General features: G+C 44.6%; 1 protein-coding gene across 3 annotated transcripts in view; it reads left to right on the forward strand.

The window, feature by feature from the left end:
* Positions 1–11,996, forward strand: part of NBAS (NBAS subunit of NRZ tethering complex) — a 327,228-nt gene that overhangs the window by 229,154 nt on the left and 86,078 nt on the right. For all 3 annotated transcript variants that reach the window (XM_032353267.1, XM_032353268.1, XM_032353269.1), the window contains 2 exons: positions 2,073–2,183; positions 11,559–11,809. In XM_032353267.1, the coding sequence (XP_032209158.1) occupies positions 2,073–2,183; positions 11,559–11,809 (362 nt within the window). The remainder of the gene's footprint in view (positions 1–2,072; positions 2,184–11,558; positions 11,810–11,996) is intronic.

Below are 11,996 nucleotides of genomic sequence, written 5' to 3' on the forward strand. Positions count from 1 at the left end.
TAATAGAATCTTCTACACAGTTTGTTCCTTAGAAAAATACACAACAGCATTTGAATGGCTTGTTTAAAATGTCTGAGCATCCCTGGCATTTCCGAGCTAGCAATTTTGATTCAGAGATGGGAGTTTGGCTTCTCACATACAAGAACCTGTGAAGCACCTGCTTCCTCGTGTTCCGCAGTTCTACATTCTCTATCTTTAGTTGTATGCAAGGCGACCATTCTTCATTTTCTTACTAATTGTGATCCATTTCCATGGCATCGGTATTCTGGAGGTGCGGTGTATATGTCCTTCATTGCTTGTGTCTCTTACATGATCGCTTGGCAGTGGTTAGTCAGGGTAACCTTGAAGAGGGCACAACATAGCTTGGTTGCTTTCCCCCTTATCAGGTGGTAACACTGTGTGTACCTGATGAACACGTTCGTGTCATCAGGCAATGACTCGGACTCCCCTAACAGAAAGGATGAATGGCTAATGGTTGCTATCCTCAAGGATTTCTCATTCCATCGTGGGGAGAGGTGTACTCAATAAATACTTTTAAGAAATTTTTTAATTGACAATGTCCTGGTAATTCTTGCCATGACGGACTTATTCCATCCCTGGGCCTCCTTTTTATAGTCCATGAGCAAAGAATGGCTTTTACATTTTTAAAGGTTGTGGGAAAACAAGAATAAAAAAATAATAAGAATTTGCTACAGAGACCGTATGTATGGCAGCGAAGCCTGAAAGATTTATTAACTTGCTGTTTACAGAAAATGTTTCCCAACTCCTGGCTAATCAAACATATAAGTAAATGTCCTGGTTTTCTTTGCTAGGGTATATGCAGTCTTAGCAGTATCATTTAAAAAGAACAGAGATTTCATTTCTCTGCCTGTGGTTTTGTCCACCAATCCTCCAACCAATAATTTGTCTGCTTGGGGATAGAGGGGCCCCATAATAGTCTTTCCAGAATGGCTTTAATGTGGGCACCCTGGCCCAGAATTCTTCTTCCTTTTTTTTTTTTTTTTTAAAGATTTTATTTATTTTATGTGTTCGAGAGAGAGAGTAAGAGGGGAGAAGTCAGAGGAAGAAGCAGACTCCCTGCCGAGCAGGGAGCCTGATGTGGGATTTGATCCTGGGGCTCCAGGATCATGACCTGAGCTGACGGCATTCGCTTAACGAACCAAGCCACCCAGGCGCCCCCAGAATTCCTGATACACCTGGAGGGCCACATCCCCTGGTTTAAACCTTCCATGGGCTCCCCACTGCTAGAGGATCAGGCGCAGTCCCCTTGGCCGACCTCCCCTCCGCCTCCTCTCTGGGAACTGCCTCGCTGCTGGTCCGCTTGCGTGTCCTCCAGACTTGAGTGCGGGTTGGCAGTCACTGGCTCATCGCTGCTGTCCGGATTTGAAGTCCTCGCTGGTGGCATCCCCTCTGTTTTATTTAATTGTTGGTTCACCTCTCACATCGTCCGCTAGGGCTACGCTGTGAGTTCCTCAAGAAACACCTGTTTCGACTTTCTGTCCTAAGTGGCTAGCACAGTGCCCAGCACTAGGAAATGTAAACGTTTGTGGAGTGCCCACCTCTGCTTTCTCAGAATGTAGCTGCAGTGGAGAGAGGTGTTTCCTTTGCACTGTTTTTTGACTACAGGCCCTGGTGTCCAGACCAGAAAATTTTCGCGCTTGGTTCACTTTGGACTGGATAACGCCTTGCGGGGGAGCCGTTCTGGGCACTGCAGGAGGCTTGGCCATCGGCCACGCCCTTGTCCCCCACCCACTAGAAGCTGATAGCCCTCACCACCTCCGCTCCTGCCGTGATAATCAGACACTGTCAGATGTCCCCAGGGGCGCAGAATCCTCGGCTGAGAACCACTGGTCTAGACCGTTCCTTCGTCAATGGCAGTGTACCACAGTGAAAACGGAGCATTAGAATTCCTTGGAAGTACTTTTCCTGAATTACTGTGAAACGTCTTATTAAGGACTGTGCCGACTGTACCCCTCGCAGCCGGAGAGAGTCCTAATGAACGTTTTCTTGGCTGATTAGGGTAATATGTTTCTCTTTTCTCCCTTCCCCGTGGCTGATGGACATTCTTGAAGAACACTTGAGGAAAACGTCTACAGCATCGCTCTTTCTCTGGCACAGCGTTACAGTGTCTCCCGTTGGGAAGTTCTTATGACCCATTTGGAGTTCCTGTTCACTGACAGTGGGTAAGCACACGATTCCTATGGGCGTTTAATTCCCGTTTTCTCAGATTCCATTTTAGAAGGATCTTGAAGTCGTAAAGTACAATGTCACGTTTCCTTTTGAGCTATAGTAGCCCAATATCTGGACATTCTGTCTTTATACGTTTCCTATGCACATTTCGGTATTCCAACAATAGTCTATCACTTTTTGTCTTTCAGTAATAGTAGTCCCGAGTTACATTAATATTCATGCATTTATGCAGAGGTAGGTTTTCTATTTTGTTTTGTTTTGTTTTTTCTTTTTTTTTTAACTGAGAATCTGCTGCCTATGAGGAACAGTGTTAGACACTTGGGTTTTAAGAGTGAGCAAAACAGGCATCCCAGCTGTCTTGGAAGCTGTAGTTTAGTGCAGGAGACAGACTGTCATTGAATAATGATAGACAAACGTGAAATTACAACTGTGACAAGTACTACAGAAGAGAACCCAAACAGGGGATTTGGTGAAGTTAGGGAAGACTTTCCTGAAGAAATAATGCTGGAGCTGAGATCTAAATATTGCATCACAATTGTGTACTCTACAATGAGAAGGAAACCATTTTTTTTTTTTAAAGATTTCATTTATTTATTTGAGAGAGAATGAGTGAGAGAGAGCATGAGCGAGGAGAAGGTCAGAGGGAGAAGCAGACTCCCCAAGGAGCTGGGAGCCCGATGCGGGACTCGATCCTAGAAGTCCGGGATCGTGACCTGAGCCGAGGGCAGTCATTCAACCAAATGAGCCAGCCAGGCGCCTAGGAAACCATTTTCTAAGGAGATAAAACAGTTACGTGCTAAGGCCTTTTGACGGGAAGTAGCATGATGCATGTGAGGGCCTGACAGGTGGACAGCGTGGCTGAGGTCCAGAGAGTCGGGAGCACAGTGTAAGAGGGCCCTGTGGAGAAGCCCGGAAGCCAGGCCATGGGCAAGATGGCAGGCCTATCACTTGAGTCATAGGAAACTATTGAAGGATTTTGTAAAAGAGAGAGAGGTATTAGGATCAGGTCTACATTTTGATAAGATCACTTTGGCTCCCATGTTGAGAAAAATTTTTAGGAAGACCAGTACAGGCATATAAAAACCAGTTAGGGAGCCATTGGAGTAATAGATTGTGACAGGTGACCATAACTCGGAGTAGGGTTTGAAAGTCTAGAAGGAGAGAGGAGAATGGCTTTCAGAGATATCTAGAAGGTGAAATGGTTAGTACTAAATGCATTGATTGATGAGGACCAAGGAGGTACGAATTCACTGAGAGGGGAAGGGTCAAGATCTGCTCTAGGATCTTACTGGGTCTGCCTGTTGGGTGGTGACATCCTTTGGTGAGCTAGGTAGCCATAGTTACCAACAAGACATTTTGAGGGGAGTGTAAAGAAAAGATAAGGAATTGGGGAAAGTTACGTACCTTGAAATGCGTAAGAGGAAAGATCCTGCAGACAGTAGATCTTATTGCTCTGGAACTCAAAAGAGAAGGAGGAGCCGGAAATACTAATTTGGGAGTTACGTGCACGTAGATGATAAATGGGCTCTGTTGTGGGTGCGCTTTGGGAAAGAATATGGAATGAGAAAGGAGAGAGACGTGAGACACACCTTGAGGACCTTCCCCAATTAATGGAGCATGAAGGGCTCCCAGCAAAAGGGACAGGAGAGCGCAGGCGAGAGAGAGGATGAAAGATGGGGCCTCTTTGTGCTAGGGAAGCTGTGGGAAGGGAGAGTTTAAGGAGAGGGAGGGAGTACTGAGTGTGGCCAAATCCCGCTGAACAGCCAAGAATTGCTTATAATTCAGCATTTTTAATTTTTATTAAATCTTTAAAATGTTAGCATCTACGCTCTAAGTATTTATGAAATTGCTACACGGGTGATAGTGTTACCTATGAGAAATATTGCATGACTTCACCATTTTTGAACCGCAATAATATGGTCAAATAAATGTTTCTTTGTCATATTGGTATTTAAAAAATACCTTGACATTTTATTAAATATTTTTTTCCTTTCATTGAATGTTACATAAAAGACTGTCGTATCTGTACAAGCAGGATGCTCCGTTGGTCTCTGAATATATTATGAATTATCAGGCAATCTGGGAATGTGCGAGACTGTTCACAGCACATCATTACACCGGATCGCAGTGTGATTATGCTGGCACCGCGATCACAAAAGCAGGAAATCATTACCTCCTGGCGTCACTACTTGTGAGTGACAAAACACCTAATATTGATTCAGAAGTGGTGTTTAGTGCTCACGTTCTTCACTTAAAAGATGTGGTTTGCCTGACCATTTAATCAGACTCGGTAACATGGGGGTTTGGAACGAGACTGGTTAATACAGTAGGAACGGCCCGCGGTTCGCTCGTTGAGTCAGTGCCTGTGGGAAGGTAATGGATCAGAGTCAGAAGAAAGATAGTGATCTTTTCCTCAAGATTCTGTGTTCTGTCCCTTCTGGTGTCCTATCCCTTTAAAAGGCTGTTCTCCCTGCCAAGTGGATGTCCCTGTGTTTTCCGTGCTCTTTCCTGCTGCTTGAACTCGGGGGTGTTCCCGGCTCAGCTCGCGTCCGGGAAGGTGCCCCGATGGGGCTGAGTGAGGCCCCCGATGCGACAGAGAGTGACCCTCCGAATCAGAGCAGCTAGCTCAGAGCCCACCCTCTCACTCTAGCTGGGTGTCCCTGCGCGAGATCATTCGATTCTCCAAAACTCATTTTCCTGAACTCTAATGTGTCATAAAAATTAAACGACTTCACGGTAAAGTAGCAAACCTGCGTTCCTTTCACAGTCGGTGCTTCACGAGTGGCGGTTATTGCTGCGATTTCACTCCCCGACGAAGGAGATAATGGTTGTGAACACCCACACTTAAAGTCTGGTCTCCCTCGCCCTCTTATTGTTCCTCTGGTGTTTTCCTTCTCGGGGGTGCTGACCACCCGTGTTGGCTTCGAGTGGACCCATGTGCCTGGCGTCCGCTCCGGCCGGCCCCGCGGGCCCGCCCAGCCTCCTCTTCTCCAGGCCTCGTTCAGGGCTGCTGCGCCCCTCACCACAGCCGGAGCCACCAGCCTCCCTTCTGGGCTCTTCGGCACCTGCCGGTGGGTGTGACATTGCTAACGTCCAGTGTGTGGTGGCTTCTGGGGCCAGGCCACACTTCGGGGTCCAGGTCTGCTGCCCGTGGTCACAGCTGTGCAGCCATGAGCAGGTCTCCTTGTCCTCTTGAGTCATTGTTTTCTCAGTTGTCTGACCCTCGTGCTTACCTTGGAAGGGTACAGAGGTGAGAGACAGTCTGTGGCGGGTTTGCAGCTGGGCGGCTCCGTACTACTGTGGCATTACTCCGGTACTGTTCTCGTCTGTGCTGCTGACTCCGTGAGTGTCTTTCAGTTTTGGACATAAGATCATTTTTGGAATATGAGAGGCTGCTTCTGGGTGATCGAGTAAGACCACACTGGTTCATGCCTTAAATATTACTATGTTTATAGTGTCTTCCTAGTCTAAGTTTAGGTTTAAGTGCTGAGTAAGACACATCATTACCCTCCTAGAGCCTTTGTTCTAATAGGGGAGACTCCCCCGAACCCCATCCCCACCACCCCAACACACACACACACACACACACACACACACACACACACACACACTTAAAAATAGCCCAAACATAAATTGCTAATCATGGTAAGTACCAGAAAGGAAATGCCCAAGGAGCAGATAGCAGTCTAGGCAGAGGGTTCTGGGGCCAGGAAGGTCTTGGCATTTTCAGTAGCTACGGAAGACCATTGAGGCTGGAGCATATGGTGCCTGTGAGCACAGGAGAAGTAGGGAGGGGCGAGAACGACCTCCTCGGTCACCCTGGGCAACACCCTCCATCTCCCCCCTTCTCTCTCTCTCTCTCTCTCTCTCGTTCTCTCTCTCTTTTTAAATATTGTATTTATTTGAGAGAGAGAGGGAGCATGAGAAGGGGAAGGGTCAGAGGGAGAAGCAGACTCCCTGCTGAGCAAGGACTCGATCCTGGGATTCCGGGATCATGACCTGAGCCCAAGGCCGTCGCACAACCAACCGAGCCACCAAGGCACCCCCATTTCCCCTTGCTACTTAAACAACAGATCTGAAGGCCATGCACCCTACACGTTCAGTTCATTCTGCTAGCCAGCCACCTCCTGGTCACCCGGGTAATTACCCAAGGGATTTTGCTTGGGTGTTGGAGATCATGATACCATCTGCTCTGTATCTTTTGGTCTCAGGTACAAGGATGATCAAGGGCAAGTTACAGCTGTGGGAAGATGAATGCATTGTAAGGTGTTTGCCTTTTTTATGAATTGAAACAGAAGATACGCAGGACCCGTGTCTCAGGGTTGCTCCTGCTGAGAGTGGGGATGTGTCCAGAGAGCCACATGGTAAAGGATGCTGAATTCTGGCCTTCTCCTCCCGTAAGCCTGGAGTAGTGTGAGAATATTTAGTCTGGAATGGGGATTTAAGGCAGCTTTTGTTAAAACTAGGTCATAATGTTGAAAATTAAGACACAATAAAAACTCAGGACCAGGAAAAATCCATATTAGAGGAGGAGGGTTGAATATAGATATTCAGATCCTGGGTTTTATTGGGTTTGTTCAAATTTGGTTTTGATCTCTCTTTCGGCCTAAGGTGGGGAAGAGATCATGACCAAGACTGCGATTTGCCTTGTGAATAAGAAGAAACCTACCATTCCTCAAAGTGGAAGAACTAATTACCGCTATTACCAAATTGGAAGCGATGCCTTCCTGACATCTGTAACCCCCCTTCCAAGTTGTGATTGTTAAGGCCATTTCTCCCCCACAGAGTCAAAAGCTCCTGATGCTGGCATAAAACGTAAGCAGAAAATGCATTCTGGCTTGTTTCCATCTTGTGGAAAGTGCTCAGGTTTTGAATCCTGCATGTCTGTCTTCAAACACTGGCCTTTGAATTCCTGCTCACATGTATGCAGGCCTAGGTTTCCTCATCTTCAGGTGTTCTCATTCCATTTGGCAAGATGGCTGTGGGATTTTTTGTACAAAATACCTGGCATGTAGTAGATCCTCAAAAAAAAAAAAAAATTAGCTACTATTGACACTTCTGGAAGCAGATCATATGTGCTGAACCTATCCTGTGACTACTGTTAGCCTAACTTTGCACATCTGATTCTTGAACAATTGTTTCTCAAGTCGACATTGACATTAATTATAAGGCAGCTGCTTTGTGAGACATGAGATGATCTGATGCTTACTGCCCGAGGGCTCCATACATGGTACCTATGACTCTTTCTGTGCCATGGTGTTTTTAAATATTTTTTGCCAGGTTATAATATGAGAATGCATAAACTAGTCAGAACTTGAGAGGTTGGGATTGTCACTATAGCGGAGACGAAGGCTGTCCTCATGGCTTGCCCCACTGTACTCAGTTCATATAAAACATCCCCCAAAGAGGGGTGCCTCTGTTGGTTCAGCGTCCGACTCTTGGCTTCAGCTCAGGTCATGCTCTCCGTGGTGAGATTGAGCCTCATGTCAGGCTCAGAGTTGGGCCTGGAGCCTGCTGAAGAGGCTCTCCCTCTCCCTCTCTTTGTCTGTCTGTCTGTCTGTCTACCTCTCTAAAACAAAACAATACAAAACAAAACAAAAAAACTTAAATAAAAAAAAATATTCTGCAGAGGATGTCACCAGGTAATTGTCCGACAAGAAATAGACAGAGATACCATTGGTCGTGCCATCAACGCTGTAGGTGAACTTGGAAAGTTAAATTCCATTTTTCAGCTTGCAAAGACACTTGCCCAAAATGGTGGCGAAGCTGCAGAGCGCCAGGATGATTTTGATCTCACCTTTCTTCCGTTACCATGTTCAGCTGTCAGGCAGCACCGCAGATCAGGTCGGCTCCACTGAGTTCATTCTGAGGTGTTTGGGTGGTCAATACCTTGGATGGTTTCCCTCAGATCGGAGGGGAAACTTAGAGGGTAGATGCCTCTTTCCACAGGCATCTCTGGGGGAACCTTGTTCACCAGGGATTGTAGTGATTAATTTGGACCCAAATGTCTTTAAACTTGTAGGATTCGTCTTTGGCAGAAATGCCTGTTAGTTGCTGCACGTGGATTTGTGCAGCCCTATCCCCACCCCTTCCTCTCTGACTTTCCCCGCCCCTCCTTCTGCCCCACTGTCCGTCCTTCCTTTTCGCCCTCTCCTCCCTATTCCTCCTCCAGGTGCTGGGGCTGTGACCGGTCACTCTCAGGCTGAGTAAAGAAAAAGGTGTTTAAATACATTTGCTTTCCCATACAAATATAGGTTCTTTCAATAAATGCTGTGCTTGAATCACATTTTTGGGTGATTGACAACTTGAAGCCCTTACAGAACACTAATCAAGGGATTAGTGCTCGTAATTTATTCCTTGTGCATTGGGTACAACCAATGCTAGTTTCTTCCTGTAGTTAATCTCTGAAAGTTAAATATGCACTATATTATATAAGCTGCTTTATAGCTTAAACTTGGCTCCAGAAGAAGCACTTAATCAGTTTTTAAGAGTAATCATTAATTTGATTACTGAAAAGTCCATAGTGGTTTCATGGTATTTCTTCCTACTCTCCTGAATATGGGGTCTTTGAAATTGTTTTCGAAGCAGAGATGTCATATCTTGTTCTAAAGGGAAGATAACGGCTTTTTTCAATGGAAACTATTGCAATGGGTTATTGATTACTGGCATCTATAAAAGATCTTAGCACATTGCAATTTGCTTTAGAGGGAGGTTTTGGTATTTATCATGTGTCAGTAAAGGTATTCGAGTGTCTGTCTTGACAAGATAATTAGGTAAAATTGTACATCGGGCAAACTGAATTTAGGCACAGAAGAATAAGTGGGTGGGCAAGAGGGGAGGTAATGCTGATTGAGAGACACTATATTCCAAATGAAGCCAAACTCTGTGAACTCAAACTTGGATGGTTTAGTCACTGTCCATATTGTAGATGAGACTGTCTTGAGTATTCTGTTTTATCGGGATGTTAGGAATGAAGTATGACAGGAGAACTCTTTTAGAGTAATGCTGCTGGGAGAGAGAACTCCTGCCTGTGTTACAGAAGAAAGTCCTGTTTTTAGATGGTTGGTAAGACAGGCTCTTGACCTTTGTCAGTCAGTGGTCGCTTTCTGACAAGGTAAGCAGAACACGCACTGGGTCCAAAGAGACGTGGTCCCTTGGTCTTAGGCGAGCTGCTTCACCTCTCTGATGGCAGTTTCTCATCTGTAGGTTGCTAATTACTTAGGTTTAGCTTGCCTTGCATAGTAATCAGCAGCATAAGTGCGCGTGTTGTACTCCCCCCTTCCATCAGGCCTGCTGTTCTGCCTGTAAATCTTTGTCAGTACGAACCGTCTTAATGGGGTTACCTGGTTTCTTATTTACTTTTTCAGACTTCATTTTGCAAATGATGCAGAGACATAATACATACTGTGGATCTCTTTCACATACCACTGTGTGCACAGTATCTTTCGGAGATGACAGCGCATACTTCGAACAGTGATAGTGTCCAGAATACGTTCCGACGAGCCATTCATTTATACTTTGTGTTTGTTGCACAGAACTCGTGCCTTCTTGTCTCCGTACCTCTATGGTATTATTTCGCTTCATCCCTTTTTATAGTGAGAAGCTCAGGTACTTCCTTCATTAAGCCTTTTGTTACCATTGACAGCCACCTCCTCTGCAGTTACAGTGTTAGTGATCCTCCTCTTAATGGGAACACCATTGTGTGTTCTCTGTCTACCCATAGCATAATTTTGCATTGTTGTTGAACTCTAAGTATTACAGCTCCACTAGACTTTCAGACCGCTGCATGAGAGCTCTGTGTTGTGAACCTTCATGCCCTCCCCAGTGCTGAGCGCAGTGCCTGGTCCGTAGAGGACACTTAAAGTTTTTGCTCAACCATCCATCTACTTGGCACTTATAAGACACATGTTGAATGTTTCCTTTTTACCCACACGAGTGCTCAGAACTGAGAAACTAGCGATAAGGAAGATATGCTGTCATCTTTGCCATCAAGTGATCTGTAGTCTAGTAGGGGAGACATACACGGAAATGAAAAGCTAAAGCATGTTATAAGTACCAGAGTAGAAGGATGCCTAGAGGAGGCAGCCACGGAAGTTTTTATAGAGCTGGGACATTTTTATAGACAGGGATATTTTTGTAGATGCTCAAATTGTATCTTAGCAGAAGAACAGGATTTCTCTTGAAGTGACAGGTTAAAAGAGCATTTTTTGAAAAAAATAACTTGATATTTTCACTTTGTGGATTGCTGCTGTTATGCCCAGTATTATCACACACTTATAAAAACCTAAAAACATAATTTGTGTTAACTTTATCTCCATAAACCAAAAACATGTCCTGGCATTTTCTAAAAATGGGAGTTCTAATAAATAGGGTGCCATATTCCAGAGGAGCTGCTTTTCAACTGTAAGTAATCTAACTGATACTGCAGCAGTCTCGCTGGCTGCCCCCACATCTCCTGTTCACCAGAGCTCTGGAGACTGGGCATTTCTGGGAGTGCTGAGGGCTGCCTGAAGGACTCTGAAAATTAGAGCTTGAAACTTACTCTGCATGGGCCGTTGGGGTTACACTGGACTGGAGGCATTATGTTCTGTCCAGGGTGAAGCCAAGACTGAAATTAAGTCTCCCTCCCTCAAATAAAAACTGATCAACCAAACCAAACTCCTTAAAATTTTTTTTCAATAGTTTAAACTGAAGTGACCTTTGTATGTATGTATGTATGTATGTATGTATTTAATTTTTTATTACAGCATAAAGACATCTAAGTCAGGATGAGAAGATCAAGATATGTGTTTTATTCAAACAGCATTCATTAATTCAAGTGAAAGCACGCATATCTGTTCTTTGCTGTTTTAATTGTGTTTGAACACTGCCAAATTTGGGTCTATGGAACAGCAATTCAAGGCTCTTGGAGGTAAAACTTCTATGCCTCAAAGTTGGAGCTGTTTCTTCCCTCACCATTTCCTAAATTCTGAAATGATAAGGTTGTTTACGTTTCTGTAATGAAGCTCAGATTTTAAATGGTTCTTGTGATATGCATAAACAGTGCATTGTGGAGGTGGACAAGTGTGGGTTCATGTCCTGGCTGGTGTGCACTGGGGATTCTCCCATCTGAAGGAATGTGGCGTCATGCCTACTTCACAGGGTTGCCGCGACCCACATGAGATAACATGAAAGTGGTCTAATAATAGGCATCTAACAGCATCCCTTTCTCTTTATGTAAACTGCCTGAATCCTGGTGTTTTACTGAACTTGATTTGCAGGAAGAAGGAACTTTGTAAGATGCAACCTTTCTCCTTTGGTATTTAAAAAAAAAAATCATTTAATAAGAGAACCAAATCTTAACATAATTTCTTCATCCCTAATTTCAGCTTGTCCACAGTAGAAATTGAAAATCGAGCCCAAGCCCTTCATCTCTTTGAAACTTTGAAGACTGATCCAGAAGGCTTTCATAAGCACATGGTCAAGTATATTTACCCCACGATTGGTGGCTTTGATCACGAAAGGTTGCTGTATTATTTCTCTCTCCTGGAAAGCTGCCACTGTGCGGATTTTGGGAAATATACCATTAAGCCAGAAACCCACATTCGATTGCTGAAGAAATTTAAGGTAGTTGCTTCAGGTAAGATGATCATTTCCCTGCTTGAACTCATTCTTTAAATTAAATCTAGGGATTAGTTTTTTTGTACACAGTCATGTTTGTGTGTTGTGGCCGACATAGATCTGAAACCACAGGATTCAATGCTAATTAACTTTTGTTATTATCTTTCCAACTCCTTTACTCGCTGTTGCAGGAATTAAATAGCAAA

Source organism: Mustela erminea, chromosome 7 (assembly GCF_009829155.1).
Source record: "Mustela erminea isolate mMusErm1 chromosome 7, mMusErm1.Pri, whole genome shotgun sequence".
Classification (NCBI taxonomy): Eukaryota; Metazoa; Chordata; class Mammalia; order Carnivora; family Mustelidae; genus Mustela; species Mustela erminea.